We start from the raw sequence: 19356 nt of genomic DNA on the forward strand, positions 1-19356 counted from the left end.
TTACGGTGGATGCCATGTATCGGTTACCCTTGACGAAAGCACTTCCATGACGCGCCATTTAGCGTCATGGAAGTGGACACTTCTGTGATGATAGTTTTGATATTGTCATGGAACACTTCTATGACAGCACATGTATGACTATCTTGATTCTGTCATAAAATTGTCATGGATGTACATGCATGACAGAAAACGTGACCTACTGTGGCAAACACACATCATCACGGAAGTGTATTTTCTTTGTAGTGATAGCATGATATCCACGATAGGATAGCAAGTAGACAACCATTTAGGTAAAGGGCGAGGAAAATTATGATGTTTACCCATACAACGGTATTTGGGTAATCGATCAAGAAACATTTAGCATTGCACTACCAATGTTCTTGTTGATATTCGAAATACCACAATCATGCTTCAGGATAGCATCGACATGGTCATAAGGTAAAGGTCAGACTAAATGATATAATGATGTATGCTCGAGGAGGACACCCACAATTAATCATTAATCAAAAAGTGCACCCAAAAATATGGACTAAGTAGCACCATCAATGTTAGAATGACGAGTCAATAACCAACACATGAAGAATGAAACTATCGTTCATTAACTTACAAGCAATAGGGATGTCCTCTAAGGGCAATGCTAATTCTGCATCTCATTAATATGTACATTGTTCTTCGAACCACTATGTGCACAAATCTTTGAAGAACTTCTATGCATACTCATTTGATCACTATAACCCTGCTTTGAAACAAAACTCAAATGCTTCATATGTTATGTCTTCAAATGTTCAGTGCAATACAAATGCTTCTAAGGCACCCATCAAGATGTGGATTGTTAAGAAGAACCGATTCTTCTGCGGGACCATGTCACGGAAGGCACTAAATGGGTGATGGATAGTCGATGCACCAACCATATGACAGGAGACAAAAGCATGTTTGTTGATTCCACTATTAGTTTTTCCTCGCAAAAGAACATCAAGTTTGCGGACAACAATAAAGGAAAGGTAATCGGGTTGGGTAAGGTTGCCATCAGCAGGGACAAACATGTTGACAAAGTTATGCTTGTTGGTTCCCGGATACAATCTTATGTTTGTTGCTAAACCAACCGACCTATATATGCTTGTGTTATTCACTAAGTATGGTTGCCAAGTCATCATGGGAAAAAAATTATTCAAATGTCTTCGAAGGTGTTAGAAGAGGTGACATGTATCTTGTAGATTTATCAAAAGGTCCATCAGTTGCCACTTGTTTGCTTACAAAATAGAGGGTTGGCTATGGCACCGAAGACTTGGTCATGCAGGTACGAGAAATTTGTAGAAGTTGGTGAAGCACAAGCACTTCGAAGGAATTGATGATGTCAACTTCAACAAGACACAATACTGTAGTGCTTTCAAAGATAGCAAGCAAGTGATGTCAAAGCATCCTATGAAGACAATCATGTCCATGACTTGTCCACTTGAACTTCTTCATATGGACTTATTCGAACCACAAAGCTACATAAGCTTCAGTGGCAATCACTATGGTCTCTTAATTGTTGATGAGTTTTTCGAGTCACTTGGGCTTATTTTCTTGAAGATAAAGACAAGACCCAACAATGCTTCAAAAGATTCACACAAAGAGCACAAAATGGCTATAAGGTGATCATGAAACATGTGAGGAGTAAAAATAGCATGGAATTCAAGAATACCAATATGGAAATTTCCTCGATGAGTATGGCACCACGCATGAATTATCTGTCACCTACACTCTGTATCAAAATGGAGTTCTGGAATGCAAGAATATGACTCTCATGGAAATGTTCCGCACCATGCTCATTGAATTCAAAACCCCAACTCAGTTTTGGGTTGATGTTGTCAACAGTGCATGCCACATTGTCAACAGAGCTTATCTTCACAAATTCCTTTAAAAAACACCTCATACAAGCTCATCACCAATAAAAGGCCAATCATATCGTATACCGGAGCATCTGGTCCTCAATTGACATAGGGCAGATGGGCATGTCCTGCTCTACAGGAACTACTTTGCAGCCGAGCCGACCTTTTCATCCTCACTACTTTCACCATCACTTTCAGATGCACCGACATTTGTTCTTGCACATTGTGGAGGATGTGAAAGGCTATGATGATTACTTGAAACTAAAGAGGGGTAGCACCGGGCTACTTCAACTGTTTAATAATAGTTTGTGAAAGGCTAGTACTATTTATCATTGTTTTGATAGACTATAATGGAGAACAAATAGAAGTAGAAGTACAAACTAAGAGAGAAAAAAGAAGATTTTGTACAAATGGGGGCACCCTTTGGATACCATGGTAATGGACTACTCCCCCATTTGTCCACCCAAACACTAAACCCGAACATTCTCCGTGGCATATTGGGTCTGAGCCGGGCTTGGTAAAGCTGGAACTCAAAATCTCAAGCCCGAGCTTGGCCCAACCCGACCCAAAACACACTAACAAAATGCAGAAGGTAACAGAGCAAAAAAAAAATCCTTTCTTGCCTGACTCAACCAGTTCATGCTACAATTACACAACGAACATGCACGGATGCATTACTTTTGATATAAAAGGTGTGGTTAATTACAACATGATGATATCAGTAGTACAATAAACAGAAGTACATCAACAAGAATATGGCTCACCCTGAAGGTCTAATCTAGCACGTCCAACGGGTCTCCCGATGTGGATGCGGTGTTCTATTCCGCATCGACAAAAATCGTCCAACGGGTCTCCCAATGTGGATGCGGTGTTCTATTCCGCGTCGACAAAAATCTGCAAAGCGATCAACGTTCAACAAACTAAAATTCTGCCATTCACTTCGGCAAATGAAGAGACGAACTTGACACCGAAGTTGCTACATTTTACCTCTATGTCTGGCAAAGGTTCGTAGTGCTTCCTTTCCTGCACAGCATACAATGTAATTCCAGAGATCTTTTGCACGCCAAGTTGGGTAGCTACCATGCTCTGCACAAGGTTATCCCAGATATAGTTACTACACTTCACATTCAAACAAGGCGCCAGAAAATAATAACTATAAATGCATCACAATCTTGCATCCGACTTACCGGACTTCTGTGGCAAGACACAATTGCACACAGTAGTAACAAAATAAAAAACGAACATCCTACTGACTTTGATGATCAAATGGATGCTTCCACTTGAAGGACGCTTGTATGAAATGCAAGCTAAAGATCCGGTAACGATGTCATCCATGATGTGCAATAACTTGGTAAAGTTCCGGGGGGCAGGGATATGACACTCTGTCTAGCCACCGGCGGGGCTTAATCGCTAGCGTGATCAGAGAGGTTCGGAGGCTTACAGTTTTGTGTCATCTGACTGATTCATTGCTTAATTACAAATGAGTACATTGTGTCCATTTTATAGGGAATAAAATACTTGACTTGGTAGCCCAAGAAACTAATCACTAACTTAAAGGAGATAATATTTCATTCGAAGGAAACTAACTCTTATCGCTATCTCGGTTTTCCTAACTGAACTTAAAACTTATCGCTATCTCGGTTTTCCTAACGGACACCATGACATGCAGACTCTAACTCGTTTCAATTCCTATGTCTTACACCTATGCAAAAGTGCAGTTGTACAGTGATTGAAATGAGGAAAATCGATAAAGACAAGAGCACAGGTTATCAATACTATCACTTTTCAAACTATATGCGACGCCAAAAAGACATATATTTTATGTTTAACGACAAGCAAGATATATATATGCACAAGTTATCTATTCATAGTGTCCTCACCAGGTCAAAGTTGATGGACTCAAAAGCCTCCACTAATGGCAAAACCTGTGCACAACCGACAGTGAGAAGTCAAACGCATACTGACACAGCATTATATTCATCGATATTAGCTGCAACCTAGATTACTCAACATTGAGAATTTCATTGTTTTTAACTATAAATTAAAAGCTAGAGAAGTAACGAGTTTGATGATCTAAATTTGCTATCTACTACTACCTCCATTCCTAAATATAAGACGTTGGGGCAGTTTAATTTAAACTGCCCCAACGTCTCATATTTAGGAATGGAGGTAGTAGATCACATACATCAGAAATACTCAATGTAAAATTACAAATAACAGGATGTAAAATTATTATTGACCTGAAGGCCATTAGCATGAAACCAGAAATACAAAGAACCACATGCGTTGACACATGTCTACACACTACATTAGCATACCTAAACCACGGGATCGTTGATTATATTGATGTGCAAATTAAACAGGATACCAATCATAATTTTCACATGACAAATATTTAAGAAGCTGTCGAACACCGCAACCAAAAATATGCTCTAATGAAAGGCTAAAACCAGATCAACCTATCATCATAAAGATTAAATAACATATAAGTATAGCAACTAACCAACTTCTGTAATCCATTGACCAGAACAGTTTTTTGTTCACCAGATACGCTTGGAGCTAGAAATACTTCAAAAGGGCCAACTGTTTTCTCTGTTTGATTTGTAAGGCATAGATTGACCTGGAGAAAATAATGTACATTGAACAACTGTAGCAATTTGTGCGCTGATACATAATAATGGATCACCAATCATAAAAATGAGAAGAGTAAAAAGAAATGTGACCGATTCAAGCCTTCAAACCATACCGTACATAAAACATGTGGTTATTATCCTAGTTCAGCAAATATAAACTGTCAGATGAATATCCTAGTTCAGCAAATATAAAATTGTCAGATAATGTTACTAAGATCAGCAGAAGTTTTTGCCTGAAGGCTCAAGTGTAGAAGGCACTTTAGCAGATGTAATACGAGTTCCCAGGTGACAGATTTAACCAAGGAAAGGCTTGAGATGCAGATGGAAATGAGTTATCATCCAAGCAAAGAAGATTCAGACAAAAACAGGAGCTCGGGAAGACTAAAAGCCAGAGAGTCGGTCGGTCAAGGATGTCATGAGGCAGATGTGTTGTTTAAGGTGGAAAGCAAGCTAAGATCCACTGTGACATGTGCTAGCACCGGATGCTGCAATTACACAAGCCAGCTAGGAAAAGACAATATCTCACCTGGGACGTGAACGAACAAATACTTGACGAAGTGGATTCAGACTGACCCATTTTTGTATGGGAATATCAGGTAAGAACCCTAGTGAACATATATTAATATATAAAATAAAATAAAATATAGATGGACTATATAGAGGATCCACATCCACATGACCCAGCAGAAAAATTGCAAGACTAACTCAATTTGATACCCAGAAGCAGGATAAGCTAACAGATTCTTAGCTGTATTGTTAGAAGGAAAAGCAGAAATAAATTCAATCATTATTAACCTCCATCTAGTACTCTGAAGAAGTAAGTTTTGTTAAACTTCACAGAACAAGATCTAAGATTTTGCCGTTCCACAGAAATTGTGAAAGGAAATCCCATCATGCTTTAACTGTATTAGCTGACTATTTGGGCCACAGTAGTTTAGGCTGCAAGATTTTGGATGAAATGTTAACCAATAAATCACTTACCATAAATGGTCTTTCTAGAAATATAACAGGTGGAATTTTCACGGCACGAAGGTCAACATCTTTGCTTGGAGTAGGCTGACAAAAAGAAAAGAGGTGTGAAAAAAACCAGTAATGAGTTAAACTAAAGAGGTTGCACATCATTTTCATTCTCAATTTTAATAGGGCAACCAACTAGATATCATTGTAGTCAACACGTGACATAAATATCAAAAGAGAGGACAGGAAGTTACTGACAGTGCTATGAATGTTCTGAGTTTGCAGGCGGCCTGGTTCACCAAGATTTGTCCGCCATGTAATCTGAAATTTACCAAGTATGCTGCTACCCTCTGTCTTGATTTGACCAGGCTCATCGGACGATGGTCTGAGCTGATATAGGTAATTGTATATTCCTCCTGCCGCTCTAATCAGAATTGGTTGTTTGCAGAGGTCCCTGTATAAAAATACAACTCAGACTAGCCATTCATTTATTGACATGACAGTCAACATGCTGAAATAGACGAGCTTGTTTTCAGCACTGACTTACCGTATTGTAGACTTCACCACTGAGGGGTGTTCATCAGCTTCCAGTATTGTAGCGCTCCACTGTTGGGCAGGTTCAAAATCTACTTGATCCATGTAAAGGTTAGATTTTGTATGATTCTCTATGCAGGCTTCCAGATATGTAGTATCCTGTCAACATGGATCAACTATATAGAGTTCAAGATTGCCATGGTGAATTAATAAAAAAATGGAATACACAATATACAGTACTATAGTTTTAAAAGGACTAACCGCATCAATTTAAACAATTTAAAGGGAATAACCCCGTCAATTTAAGGTAATAGGTTGTTACAGAAATAACAGAATAACAGTACTATAGGTTTAACGTCAAAAAATAAACAGTACTACAGTTTAACGGAATAAACAATGCTATAGGTTTAACGGAATAAACAGTCCCCTGAAGTCTTATTCCCAGGGGAGAACACTGGGATTTCTCCACTAGAAATTCAACTCGGCGATAAGAATGCGGGAGTAAAAAAACAGTTTACAGATGATTCTAGCAGAAAGCTGAACTGGAAAAAAGAGGGCAAAAAAAATAGCAAGCATGAAAAGAAAATGTGAACTGCTATTGGTACAAGGTTACAATCTAAGCACAGAGAGCGAGATTAAGTAGGGAAACTAATAATCTTGAGGCAAATGTGCAAAGATCTTTGGAAACATATCATTTGATGACTCCTAAAGAAGACCCCTACATTTAATCAAAGGACTTACAGTTACATTTACACTTGTGAAGCATGAGGTAACCTACCTTGATGGTGCGAACCTGGAAAAAAAATGGTGAAACCCAAATTATTGATTTGACCTACAGAACATAGATCAGATACGAACATATATAAATAGGAGAAGTAAAGTACCTTTGTTCGAACAGACAATGGGTTTGAAACAGTGAACTTGAAGAACTGAGGAAGATATTTACGCTCCGCATCACCATCGTTATATAAAGCAGTACAGACAAGCCTGGACTCAATAACCGCACAAATCAAATAACAATCAAGATTGCTATGGCCAAAGCAACAGTTGTGGAAGTTAAAAAAGGAAAGGAGTGTACGTATGTGCGCCAAGTTCTTTGACATCATGCTCCACGATAAAATCATATCTACCCCCTGATCGAATCGATTCAACAGGCGATTTTGATGTATCCAGGAGAAGTATCCTCTGTCTCTCGGTTTGTATTTCTGCCTAATGCAAGTAAAGTTCAGTCAAACTTTGTGACAGAATAAGATGAAACTGTATGAGAGCAATGTCCACAATGCATATCACCGCAAAGGGAATGCATAAGTATCACAAATTCAAGACAGAGAAACCTGCAAATCTATGAACAGAACAATCGTATATGCATAACAAGAGCTAAGGCCAACCATCCAAACTAATGATACTACTTGCGTGCATAATGTCTCACATGTGCTGATACCTCATATTACCAGTTCTAGTTCGACTTGATCAAACACCATACTGAAACTGCAACGTGCAAATTACAACTGACTAATCCAGGAACTGAACATTCATGACAGTAGCAAGGTGATCCAGTAATCGACCTTAACTATAGGTCATGGATGCAGCAATGAGAACTAAGGCTATCTTTGGTAATGACTGCAGCAATAAGTTTGGTCATGACCACACCGACAAGAAGTAAGGCTAAGCATGCAGCATCACGCTGATCAGAGATTCCAAAAGTATTAACCTAGCAGTTTAACTGAACGTGTCACACACAATTCACACCAGCCAATAATAACTCGACCAATTGATGCAATGGTTTCTGTCAAAAACTGATGCAATTCTCTAGAAATGATCTAATGCACTTCGTGAAACAAAAAGAGCGCGGTGGATCAACACACCTTGATTATGACTTCCCTGGCTTCCAAGCCGGAGCTGTTGTTGATGCTGATGTAGCTGCAGAATGTCTCCCCCAAATAGATCGCCCTAGCCACAGACACAGAAGCATCAGCGCAGGCTCTCGTCTAGAGAGCTGCACACAACATTCTAGAAGGAAATGGAAAAGGCTAACCCGAAGGCCTGTGGGAGGACGAGGAGGCCGGGGGGCGCGAGGGCGTCGGCGGTGTCGTGGAGGAGGAAGCGATCGCGGAAGGTGAAGTCCCCGGGGACGGTGGTTGCTGCGCCGGAGTCGGGCGGTTGGAGCAGGCCTTGAAGAAAGTCGGCGGCGGCGGAGGGGTCGGGGGACGTGAGCGCGTCCTCGGGGAGGAAGACGTCGCGGGGGTCGAAGCGGAGGAGCGCCGCCGGGTCGGGCCGCAGCGAAGGGCGGGACAGCCGCATCACGCGGAACGCCAGTGAATGGTTCTGCTGCGCCGCCGGCAGCTGGTGCGGCGCCGGGGACGGCTGCTGCGCGCCGGTGTAGGGCGACGACATCGCCGGCGATGTGCAGAGAGATCTGGATGGATGTGATCTCGTTTCTGAAGTCGCGTCGCGGTTTCGCGGCACTCTACAGACTAGCTAGTTAAGAAGAAACGAAAAGTGCAGTTAAAATTCGTCTATCTATTTTAAAGAGCGTACTTTAAATTAGTTCAAAAGAAATCGCGCTGGAGCTGAGAAAATTGTGAACTTCGAACCTAACAGGACGAACAGCACGATCACATCAGCAAAAGAAATCGGGAAACAAAGCATAACACCACCGTAAAATCAAGGGCCTCTTTGATTCATAGGATTTCAGAACAAAAAAGAAGAAGAAAACATAGGTTGCAATGTCATGTTCTTTTGAATCCTATACCAATACATTAACTTGGTTTGCCTGCAAAATAGGAAAAACAAATGATTCTTTTTAAGAGGTTTGAGTGGGTGCTAAAATTCATATGGAATGTAATACAAACGAATGCTTAGAAAAAATTCTTAATAGAATTCAACCATGCGAATCGAAACGACCAGCGTATGAAAAATTCCTAAGGTTTCCAATACTTCAAAATTCCATCAAATCAAAGCCCCAAGAGTTTGCCCCAAGAACATACGATGCCAAGGAACTGGGTAGTGACAACTGCAGCTTCCGTCTCATCTAACATAACATAACATTCACATAAATTTACATAAGATTGCAGTTTTTTTTTATCAAAACAGTCGAACTCCCCTAGCAATTTAGCTACATCCAGCACTAGCAATATGTGTATCTAACAGCTTCCTTTGAACATTGTGATACATTTATACACATAAGAAACGCAGAATACAAACATTGCCATCTCCCCTAATATTACTATACTTTTACATAGCCGTTAGAGCCAAGTCTCAGTATCTGCTTTAAGCTTTTGATCTCTGGAGGTAAACCACAGCGCTGGGGCATGAGACCAATGATCTAATTGTTGGGTACAAAATTATCCAACATGGGATCCAACAATGCTCGTTCAGATTTGGCCAAGCGGCAACTACTATAGACGAATCAGCATGGTGAAGTAGTCACTGGAGAAGTCACGGAAGACAGCGATCACACAACTTTCACCCATGACCCACCACACATTGGACATGCTTGGGTCCACCGGCTGATCCACCACGCCTCCCGTTCATTTGCCATGTTTGGGGCACCAGGTTGTGCAAATGCACAAGTTTGCCGCAAACATCGTATGCACTGCAGAAGAGAGGATTAGACACAAAACTGGATAGAATACACTGATAAAATCTAGTAAAAAAAAAACAAGAATGAGACTAGATCGCGAAGCGAATCTAAGCATACTCACCTTATACCATTCACCATCAAGTCCTGTTTTCCACACGGCTGTGATGACATCTCGTCGAGACCCCATCACGCCAAGATAAGCTCCAAGACCTACAGATGTTTTCAGACCAAATGCTGCATCTCTTTCAGACAACCGGCGCTTTCTTGGCCAAAGACTTTGAATCCCAAAGTTAGTTTTACCCTCCTCTTCCATGTCAGACAAGTGAGGGTTGATATGACCACCTATTTTCAGATGTGGCATATTATCCAATGGACCGAGATCATCTGGTTCTGACCAGGGTCCTCCAAACATGTTGCGCCTATGCCATTCTTCAGAAGGAGGTTGCAGTTCCAATTCTCGAAGTAAAAGACCAGCAGCATCAGCTCCCCGTGGACGCGGCATATTCTGCATAAAAATACAAAATGAAATACAATGCATACACCTCTCCACACACTTAGTTGGAAATGAGACCCATAAATAATAGCTGTGAGCCTCTGAACATCTAACGAGTTACAACCACCCACATGCTCCTGCCCCACCCCCATAGTATGTTAACACTGTTTCACTTGGTTTTTATTATCTTTGGCACTTGTTTACTGAGGTTGTATATTGTAAGTACCAGAATCACCCGAGCCACTAAAAAACAGTACTCCCTCCCATCCATATAAAATGTCGCTGATTTAGTACAAAGCTGTACTCCCTCCGATCCATTTTAATTGTCGCTGATTATTCTTTTAGGGAATATAGTAATATTCTTTTAGGGACTCAATCCACCATTAACTTTGGCAAGTATAAGTAGCAGAGAAGATAGAATACTACAATCTCTTTTTCTCCCAGACAATATACCATTATTATTGTCACATATTATTATTCAAATGTTGGACACTCACACATATACATAAATTCTTAAACAGACGAAGGTTCATTGAGAAACTATGTTGTACCTGCATATGGGGACCAAGAGATGCTTCCACTACCTCAGGGAGCACAGTGTAAGTGCCGTCGATGAAGTGCAGCCTTATAATTATGTTGCTAGTACCAACCTGAGAAACAGGCAATGGGTGTTGCAAGCCTGATGTCCTTCGACAAAGGTCAACCAATATGAGAAATAGAACCTTCACCTGCAACAACGCAACAAATTATGTACTTGTCAGATATGCAATCAAGCATTTCATGAGTTCAAATAATTAGTGAAACTCCAGTAGAAGCATGTAGAAAATCCCGAGTCCAAGTAACTAGTGAAACTGCAGTGTATCATCGATAAACTATCCAATCAAATCTTACAGTCTTGCAGAAATACACAGTTAGTAAAACTGCAGTAATCAACTGGGTAGATTAATACAACAAAGTAAACTATCCAAGTAATCAGTCTTACAGTGGCTCTGAACAAGCTAGCTGACTCACAGTTTCCAGATAACATACAGATATAATACACCATGTAATGGCTCTTATACAGATGCTTTGGTCAAGAAACTACAGGGACTAGAGAAGAATGTTCAAATGCAGGTGCAGTAACATTTTCAGTAACTTATAATTGTTATCTGTCAATATGATCAGATAAAAATAATAATTTTAAGCCTGTTTAGTGCGTGATTTAACTTTGACAGCTGACGTAAGCTGAAATGTGGGCATTATCCCCTCTCTCTCCAACATATGTGACTTTTTTACTTCGTTCATATTGTTAGTCCCTGAGAAGTGTAAAATGGTTAATGGACAACGCAATTTCAGTGCTTCTCTTAAAACAATACGTGCTACAGTGATTTAACAAAAGAAACTCATGGCAATAAATTACTGCTGTTACCTCATCCGACGTGTAGCCCTGGCCAGCATTGCCAGAACCAATTCTAACAGATTTGCCCATTGGATTTTCTTCAAGACCCTTTGCTCCAAGAACCAACTGTCCACGTGTAGCTGCACCATCTTCCACTTTGGCAGCCCCTAGACCAGATCTTACAGCAGAAATAGCAGAACTACTGTCCTCTATCTTACTGTTCATCAATTGCTGTATTTTCTGCATGGCAGAATCAGGATTTTTTTGTGCATTTGCGAGTAATCTTGGTGATTGCCTCCTCCGAAAAAGCAAACAAAATAGCAGCAACTGGCATAATCTATGAAGGAAATGGCAGTCTCCAATAAGCCTGACAGCAGGTGTCCCGGGAAAAGTCCCTGTGTTGATGCTTATAGGAATAAATGATGACCTCCCACTAACTGGATTTGGTGCGGCATTGGCAGCGCCATCAGCATTGTTACTAATCTTAGCAATGGCACCTTGGACCCACTCCTGCATTTGTGAGCTCCCTGTCGCAGATGCTACTCCACCTTGATTACCTGTAAATTGCAGGAGACAGGAGTATCAAATGCTAAGAAGCAATGCTAAATCAGAAAATATAAAAGCAACTCGGTCATTTGTAGAACATGAAATGACAAACAGAACATTTCAAGGTGTTTCTGTTCTGCACAAACTACAGAAACGCTGAAATTTTAATAAAATAGAAGGAATAAAAAATTAACCTTGATTATTTGACGGCGACGGAGAATTGTTGGTTGGACTAGTAACCATATTCCTTGAATTGCCTGAACTAGAAGATGCTCCTACAGCATGACTAGCCAAAGTCCGGCAGAAGCTTGCATAACGCCGCAAGCGTGTGATGAAATGTGATGCTAAATCTAGAACAGCGTCAACATAACCCTGCATTCCAGTGCTAAAAAATAAGTACATCCACGGATTAACAACATGTAAGTTTCTACGCGTGCAGCTTATGCTGAATGTGTAATAACGTAATCTAGTTGGAGCATAAGCGGCAGTTGGTGAGTTGGGCATGATTTCACCTAACCTAGGGAAAGCAATGCTCATGATGAAAGAAATTTAATACCACCTACGTACAAGTGTTAATAAAAATACCCGAAGTACCAATGCTCCCAAAGCACATGTCAATAAAAATAAAAACAATGGATGGTAATAAGTCAATATTTATGACAACGAAATGAAAAGCACAGGAAGTAAAGTAGACCTGGATGCTTGGAAGTAGAGCCGGGTCAACCGTCATTTTGTCAGGCTCAATGTTAGACAACAATTCACTAGAAGCTTGCCAGGGTTCAGGTAGCAGGGTTGATGGATTTATCAGCGCAGACTCTATTCCCTTGCCTAGCATATCCAGAAGCAATCTTGCTTGCATGTCCAACACAAGTGCTCTTACGTCTTGAGCATTAGTTCCTTCCAACAACCTACACTTTATCCTATCAAGGTTCTGCATGCAGCAAATCAATCAATCGCAGGTGTTAGAAAGTAATAGATTAATCCATACTGCCAAGGAAACCACTTTTCTTGCCATGTACAACATATAAGGTACTATCTTTAGCATAGCTGCTTGATAATGCACCGATGTCTATCAGATGCTTATGCATATAAATTACCTCTAATCACTAAATAACCTATCCGTCCAAACATCTACAAAGTACAGGTGTTTGGCATGTGACCATTCTCAAGGATTCTGTTAGTATATTGCACTGGAGATTTGGAGATATACAAAAAAGATTATTATTACTGAAATATTCAGTTATTTCAGTAACTAGATAACGCCTCGCACGTTGCTGCGGAAAATTATAGCATCGGCATTATTGAAAATAAAATTGAAACATATGAAAATAATGCCGCACAACATTCCCACCATATGATGGTAGAAAACTTAAGAGGTAATTGGAGGATGAATGCATGTTATATTGCCTTGTGACATTCAAGTTAAATTATTTCTTGTTCAAAAGATGAAAATAATAATGGGGAGAGTTTGCATGTGGCAGAAGTGGAAAATGGAATGGTTGTATGCACGCTTGATGATGTGGTGGAAAGTGGAAAGTGGAAAGTGGATTGGTTGTGTGCGCTCGATGATGTGGATGCCTTGCATGTGTTTCAAGTAATCTCACCACAACTCAAAGTAGTGCCAGTAAATTTGCAAGTCACGAGACTAGTATAAAAAAAGAGTGAAGGGAGTGTATGCATCTCCTTCGTAATTGCAAGGGTAAAAAGTGGTAGAAGAACCATCATGCTAATTGATGAATGCACTATCTAAAGAATGCAAGAAGATAATGTGACACATCTATTACATACTCCATAAGTAAGCAAGTTGATTATAAATAATGAGTAATTGAAGGCCAGTGCTACAAACTGTGCATAGCAAACTACAACACCACCACTTACAGGACAGTGTTGCTGCCTCTGTTGCATTGTTGGAAGACAATGGAAGTCCGTATCCAGCAGAGCTATCACACTGTTAAGTGAGACTGAAATGAAGAGAAACGATTTTAGTTTTTCGCTGAGGAGCATAAATGTTGCATCTGCTGCCAACCATATTGTAGCAAATAGTAGTATATACTAAAAACAGAGACGTCCATTTGCTTAAGAAATTCTGTCTCGGGTCACAGCAGAAAATCATTTTAATACATCAAGGAATCTAGAAAAAGGAACATAGGCAAAAACACATTTCAAGATAAGGCGGATGCACAGTGCACAGTTCCAAGCTGTTACTCCCAAGCCATTTGCCCCATTTCAGATAAGAAGTGGGTTATTAAGACGAAGCATGAACGTCATCCCATTATAGGCCGTTTAAATTTAAAACAATGTCACCAGGTACTTTTTCAAATCATAAACATCAAATTTCATTCAGTTAAGCCCTAAACATCCAAACAAAATGATTTGCCCCCCATGAAGTAAAGAGACTTGCAGGAACCCGAAACGCGAGTTGTGGAAATTGTACAGTACACAAAGGATCAACTTCCCATCAAATTGCAAGGGCAACTCAAACAAATCGAACTTGACAAACTACAAACTTAGTACTCACCAATACCATCTTCAGCAGCACTCTGTGTGCAACCGACAGCATCCCACCAATCCACACCAGCCATCAAGCTCCACCAAAATCTGCCAACAAAACGCAACTGTGAGATCAAATAAATCAGTTCAATCAGCTTGTATTAACTGTGTTGCATACCTATCTGCTATTGCCCGTTCCCAAACAGCTGAGCTGACCTTTGTCTGAACATTAAGAATTGCAGGAGGAAGCACTCGTATTATCTTTAGTATGGTTCGATCTTTGAGTGTGTCATGCCATACTGATGCCAAGCAACAACTGCTAGAGGAGAAGGCTGGTGGAGCAATTGATGAGCCAACGTTGACATGATAGCTGTCAACCTGATCAAAATTTGGGCCCGAGAAAATGTGCACCCCTCCGCGCAGGAAGGCAACAGCAACTTCACCACCATGTGCAGAATAAACTATTTGAGCCAGCTGTCTTACATCATTTGGAAGATCATAAGGGTCAAAACTAAGTCTGTTTGCCCTGTCAACACTGCACTCAGAAGAGCTCCGTTCATCTGAAGTTGTTGGCATTGGAACATACGCTTGAGGGTTTTTAAGGTCCTCTGTTGGTGCAATGCTCTTGTTAACTCTAGTGGACCAAACAGTTTGCATTGGAGGCTGCCCACCAAAGCTAGAGGGGCTTCCAAATATTGGGTGAAGAACAACAGGTTGAAGCGAAGATTCCCAGCATTGGACTCTCCAGCCAGTGATGGAAGGTCCTTCATCAGGGTCATAAGGAGACATATACTGCCCTGCAATTAGTGAATGGTTGTCAGTAGAAGAAACAAATAAAAGCTAAGAGCAACCAATTCACCTGATAATATTTGAGGTTAGAAATATCATAACTGAACCGAAAAATGAGGACATGGAGAATTTTAGGAAGGACAGGAGTACATGATTACAATGAGATTCATGCAATGCAACAGAACAAGTTACAACTATCATTGTGACTACATAGCTTCATAATAATTGATTTCCGCTGTTAAGAAGTATACACACCTTCAACTATTACAACTGTAATTACTCCTCCTCCTCGAGTGGGATCAAAAGCAACTGAAGTAACCCCAGATCCCCATGTTGTAGTAGTTGCTGACTGGGCAGCAGCTTCAGGACTGACATAAGCTGAAAAATTGGAAACCGGACAACAATGGATCGATGCGGCTTCAGTGATCTCATTATCTATTTGTTTTCTTGTTTGTGCAGCCTCAGACACAAGGTAGTCTTGCAAAGAAAAGAGATAAGCTGCTAATGGAGCAAAACCAGACCAGGAAGGGGGGTTCAGAGATGGAGGAAGAGGGCTTGTTGCATTTATCTTCGCAGTTGCCTGAATGCCATTACCAAGACCTGGCATCACCTCCCAAACCACTACAGTAGATGGATTAACAAGGGGAACACCAGCAACATGTAAAGCTCCAGACTCGGTAATAATGGCATCAGCAGCCATTATGCCGCTGGGGCCTGCCCCAAGAAGCCCTTTGCTGGTAGAGAACCATCTAGGTTGTGCTGAGTTTTGAGGAGGCCACTGTGACCAGTGAAGCTGAACAGACCCTGATGAAAATACAGAACAAACGCATAGCACATTTGGCCATCCTGCTGCAGTAAACAAGATTATGTCAGAATCAAATAAAACGAGTCTGAAGGAAGTCTCCCCCAAAAACGTATCATCTGCTCAGTTAAACATTTGGCTCACCAACCTGAATTCTGAGGGTGCTGCGTAAGGAATTTTTCCTCAAAGGTTTTTAAGTTCGAAGTGCTGGAGTTTGCAGGAAGCCATCTATACTGTAGAACCAAGGCAAATAAAAATTTAGCCGCAGCTAGTAATTGTGCTGGAATAAATAGGTAATCAAACACATATGCAGTACAATTACAAAAGAAAACAAAAACACTAACAGAAACATACAATGTGGTGCATCAGCAAGCTGGACCTATAATTACAACTCGCAACTACTTTTGAATTAAATGTCTACTAGTACAATCTTACAATAGTTTCAGATTCACTCCTGTAGTATCCTTACTAAGGTATTATCAAGAGCTAGGTGGGATCACATCTCGTATGGTTCACAAGAAAAAATGGATGTTAAATGAGGCATAGAAGTCTCAAGACTACAGCTGCACCAGGAAATCGGGTCCTTGAACAGCATGCTACGTAGATAAAGTGTTGTTTCAATCATAATGCAGTACAACACAACATTATCATGCAGGGAGAATATAGGTATACATTAACGACATACCGGAGAAATTCCAGATAGCCATTTGGTAACCACAGAGAGATCTTGACGCCATTCATGTTCACACTGCCAGGAGCTGGAGTCACGTACAAGATTAACAGGACCCTTCACCATTTCAAAAAGAAACTAATCAAATTATTTAAATGCCATCAAATGTATGAAGATAAACAAATCCCTGACTATTTTACAATGGAAAAGTTGAATTAAATAGCACTACACCCTCCCCAGAAAAGAACATTATTATGTGATCTGGACTTCGATCAAGAGAATTGCATACCTTAGTTGGTTGTGTCCATATAGTAATCCTCCCATGAAAATTTGCCACTAATAATGAACGTGGGCATGACGTAGGAGACCATTCAATGAACTGAACAAAGTCTCGTGGAGAATCTGCCAATTAAGAATGTAACTACAGTGAAACACAATGAGACAGGAAGCTAGTCTTCTTTGGTTGAGGACAGCATTTCACAAACAAAAATAATCAAATTACAGCATGTATGGAGGATACAGGAATATTTTGAGTAACTGATGAATAGATGTTTACCTGCTCTAACATTGAAAACAGAACATTCTGTTGGTCTCTCTGGATTCAGAATGTGTATAGGAATCCAAAATGGTGGACTTGAATTAGAGCTGCAAAAAATCCAGTACATTACTTTGTGGGAAAGAATACCTCTAACAAAAAAAAAGGCAAATGAACAATTCACTGAAATAATTAAATAATTTGTGAAGTGCCTCTAGAGTAAAATGGCACTATTAATGCTGCCACCTAAAATTCCTTTGTCTGAAAATGAAATTCCAGTGCGGTAACAAGTGAGGAACAAAGTAAACTTCAGGGAACGGATAGAGGAATATCTGACCTTGGAATCCGCGCACAAGTCTCTGATGCACATGCAATTGCGTTCAGTTTCCCACACCAAGCAACAGCGCTGCAATTGAAAGACCACCAAGACAGGGAAAAGATATAATTTACAAGTTTCAGTTAACCGTGTGGCAAATTGGACTAGGCGCACTATCCTAGCAGATTTAGACAGATATGTCAACAAGGAAAATATGCATGGAACTAGAGCTTTAAAAATATGAAACTTAAAGCTGGTATATGCTAATCCACATTTCAGGTCAAACCAATTAAAGATCACACCAATTGTTCCTGAAACCATGAAGGACCGTGCAGAATTGTAAAGGTTTAGCATACCGACTGTCTACGGAAGTTATTACCAAGACATGGGAATAAATGTGCACTCCAACAAGAAAGACACTCCACAAAAGATTACCAAATTCAGCTTAGCATTCCACTTCCACCATAGTGTGGTGGTATCACCACCTAGCAATTTCAGGATGACTAGCTATAGAACATCCAGTAGAATATCACGAGATCTGTTCATGGATCATCCAGATACATTCGTGGATTTCCTGAAATGGTTTTCATCATTTTTACCGAATTTTCTCTGGCTTGGGAAGAGCGATTGACCTCACTAAAATTGTCAACTGTAAGTCTGTAAACAGTGTTTAGCCCTTTTTCGAAAGGGGATCATAGCATTTTAGGAGGCCACAGGAAGCCAACTCAATTCATGACCTATTGTCTCTGCAATGAACACAGCTACACGTTTTCCCTTGTCACGAAATTAAAACAAAGATAATGGTAGTAGCTTTTAAGTTCATCAGAGAATGACGCAGGTTCAAGGAGGCAGTGAGCGACTCAAGCGGCCACACCTGAAGTTCCTGCACAGCTCGGGCACGCGCATCTTGTACTTGAGGCTTGCAGGGGGCTGCTTGAGGCGGATCCGGAACACGGTCGCCGGTGACGAGGCCAGCTGCGCTCCTCCGGCCGCTCCACTGCCACCTCCGCCCTCCACATCCCCAGCTCCGCCTCCGCCTCCACCAGCTCCGCCGTCAACCTCCATCGCGTCGCCCGCTACACCCGCCTCCACCGCCTCGCCACCGCCCCCGGCCCCACCATCCACCCCCGCTCCGCCACCAGCGACGACCCCGTCCTGGCTCTGCTGCTGCTGCTCCTTGTGCGGCGGCGACGACGCTGCGACCGCGTTTCCGCTCGCGGGAGCGGCGTTGGCTGCGGGGTTTGGGGGCGGTGTGGGGACGGGGTTAGGGTTTGGGGCGGGGGACGAAGAGGTCATAAGGACGGAGGGAAGGGGAGGAAAAGGGGGGGCGCGAGCGCGGGGGTGCTTAGGTCATTTGAAGCGACCGGCCGTCGCTGTCGCTGGGGAAGCCGGGTGGCGAGAGGACGAGGCGAGGAGGGGAGTTCGGTGTGCTCTGTGCGCCGGCGTCGCTTTCAGGTGGGTGGAGGAGGAGCTGGAGGGGGGAAGGGAGAGATGCGGGGGGAGGGGACGGGACGGCTATATTGGTTTGGCTCTGCGATCGCGGAGTCTGCGAGGAAAACGCTGACTCGCACAGGCAGTTTGGTAAACACTCTAAGGCCCCGTTTGATAACAAAAGTTTTTTCTAAGTATTCTCAGAATACTACAGTTTTTTTATATTACTGTAGTTTTATTTACAAAGGGTTATTTGGCTGCCTCTAAAAGGGTAGTTTCGGTTGTTATGAACGCAAGATGGTAATGGATAGTCAGCTAGCTAGCTAAA

General features: G+C 41.4%; 2 protein-coding genes across 3 annotated transcripts; both read right to left on the reverse strand.

Moving 5' to 3' along the window:
- Positions 1 to 2468: 2468 nt before the first annotated feature.
- On the reverse strand, positions 2469 to 8470 carry LOC119270588 (trafficking protein particle complex subunit 13-like). Its single transcript, XM_037552606.1, has 12 exons — positions 8031 to 8470; positions 7861 to 7945; positions 7074 to 7204; positions 6880 to 6982; positions 6774 to 6788; positions 6009 to 6154; positions 5720 to 5915; positions 5486 to 5560; positions 4375 to 4491; positions 3752 to 3796; positions 2859 to 2957; positions 2469 to 2765 (listed from the first exon to the last, which is right to left on the reverse strand). Exons 1-12 carry the CDS (start codon positions 8387 to 8389, stop codon positions 2745 to 2747), a joined length of 1392 nt encoding a protein of 463 aa, XP_037408503.1. The 5' UTR covers positions 8390 to 8470; the 3' UTR covers positions 2469 to 2744.
- A 529-nt stretch (positions 8471 to 8999) lies between these two features.
- On the reverse strand, positions 9000 to 19076 carry LOC119270598 (mediator of RNA polymerase II transcription subunit 16-like). 2 transcript variants are annotated; one of them, XM_037552621.1, is made up of 16 exons: positions 18472 to 19076; positions 17619 to 17687; positions 17303 to 17391; positions 17036 to 17148; positions 16762 to 16863; positions 16225 to 16309; positions 15530 to 16120; positions 14664 to 15282; positions 14514 to 14593; positions 13874 to 13956; positions 12690 to 12926; positions 12190 to 12367; positions 11480 to 12006; positions 10623 to 10799; positions 9700 to 10083; positions 9000 to 9590 (listed from the first exon to the last, which is right to left on the reverse strand). In XM_037552621.1, the coding sequence occupies exons 1-16, from the start codon at positions 18891 to 18893 to the stop codon at positions 9450 to 9452; spliced, it is 3897 nt and encodes a 1298-aa protein (XP_037408518.1). In that variant the 5' UTR covers positions 18894 to 19076; the 3' UTR covers positions 9000 to 9449. The 2 variants fall into 2 exon arrangements, with proteins under 2 accessions (XP_037408518.1, XP_037408512.1); XM_037552615.1 differs by having other exon boundaries at positions 15530 to 16123; positions 18472 to 19075.
- Positions 19077 to 19356: the final 280 nt, after the last annotated feature.

This window comes from Triticum dicoccoides, chromosome 1A, assembly GCF_002162155.2.
Source record: "Triticum dicoccoides isolate Atlit2015 ecotype Zavitan chromosome 1A, WEW_v2.0, whole genome shotgun sequence".
NCBI lineage: Eukaryota > Viridiplantae > Streptophyta > Magnoliopsida > Poales > Poaceae > Triticum > Triticum dicoccoides.

Coding starts and splice junctions, on each gene's coding strand:
- LOC119270588 (XM_037552606.1), bottom strand. CDS start 8,389: ATGTCGTCGCCCTACACCGGCGCGCAGCAGCCGTCCCCGGCGCCGCAC. Junction 7,946..8,030: donor GTCCTCCCACAGGCCTTCGG/GTTAGCCTTTTC, acceptor GTCTGTGGCTAG/GGCGATCTATTTGGGGGAGA. Junction 6,983..7,073: donor AAAGAACTTGGCGCACATAC/GTACACTCCTTT, acceptor TATTGAGTCCAG/GCTTGTCTGTACTGCTTTAT.
- LOC119270598 (XM_037552615.1), bottom strand. CDS start 18,893: ATGACCTCTTCGTCCCCCGCCCCAAACCCTAACCCCGTCCCCACACCG. Junction 16,124..16,224: donor GCAGCACCCTCAGAATTCAG/GTTGGTGAGCCA, acceptor TGTTTACTGCAG/CAGGATGGCCAAATGTGCTA. Junction 15,283..15,529: donor TACAGTTGTAATAGTTGAAG/GTGTGTATACTT, acceptor CACTAATTGCAG/GGCAGTATATGTCTCCTTAT.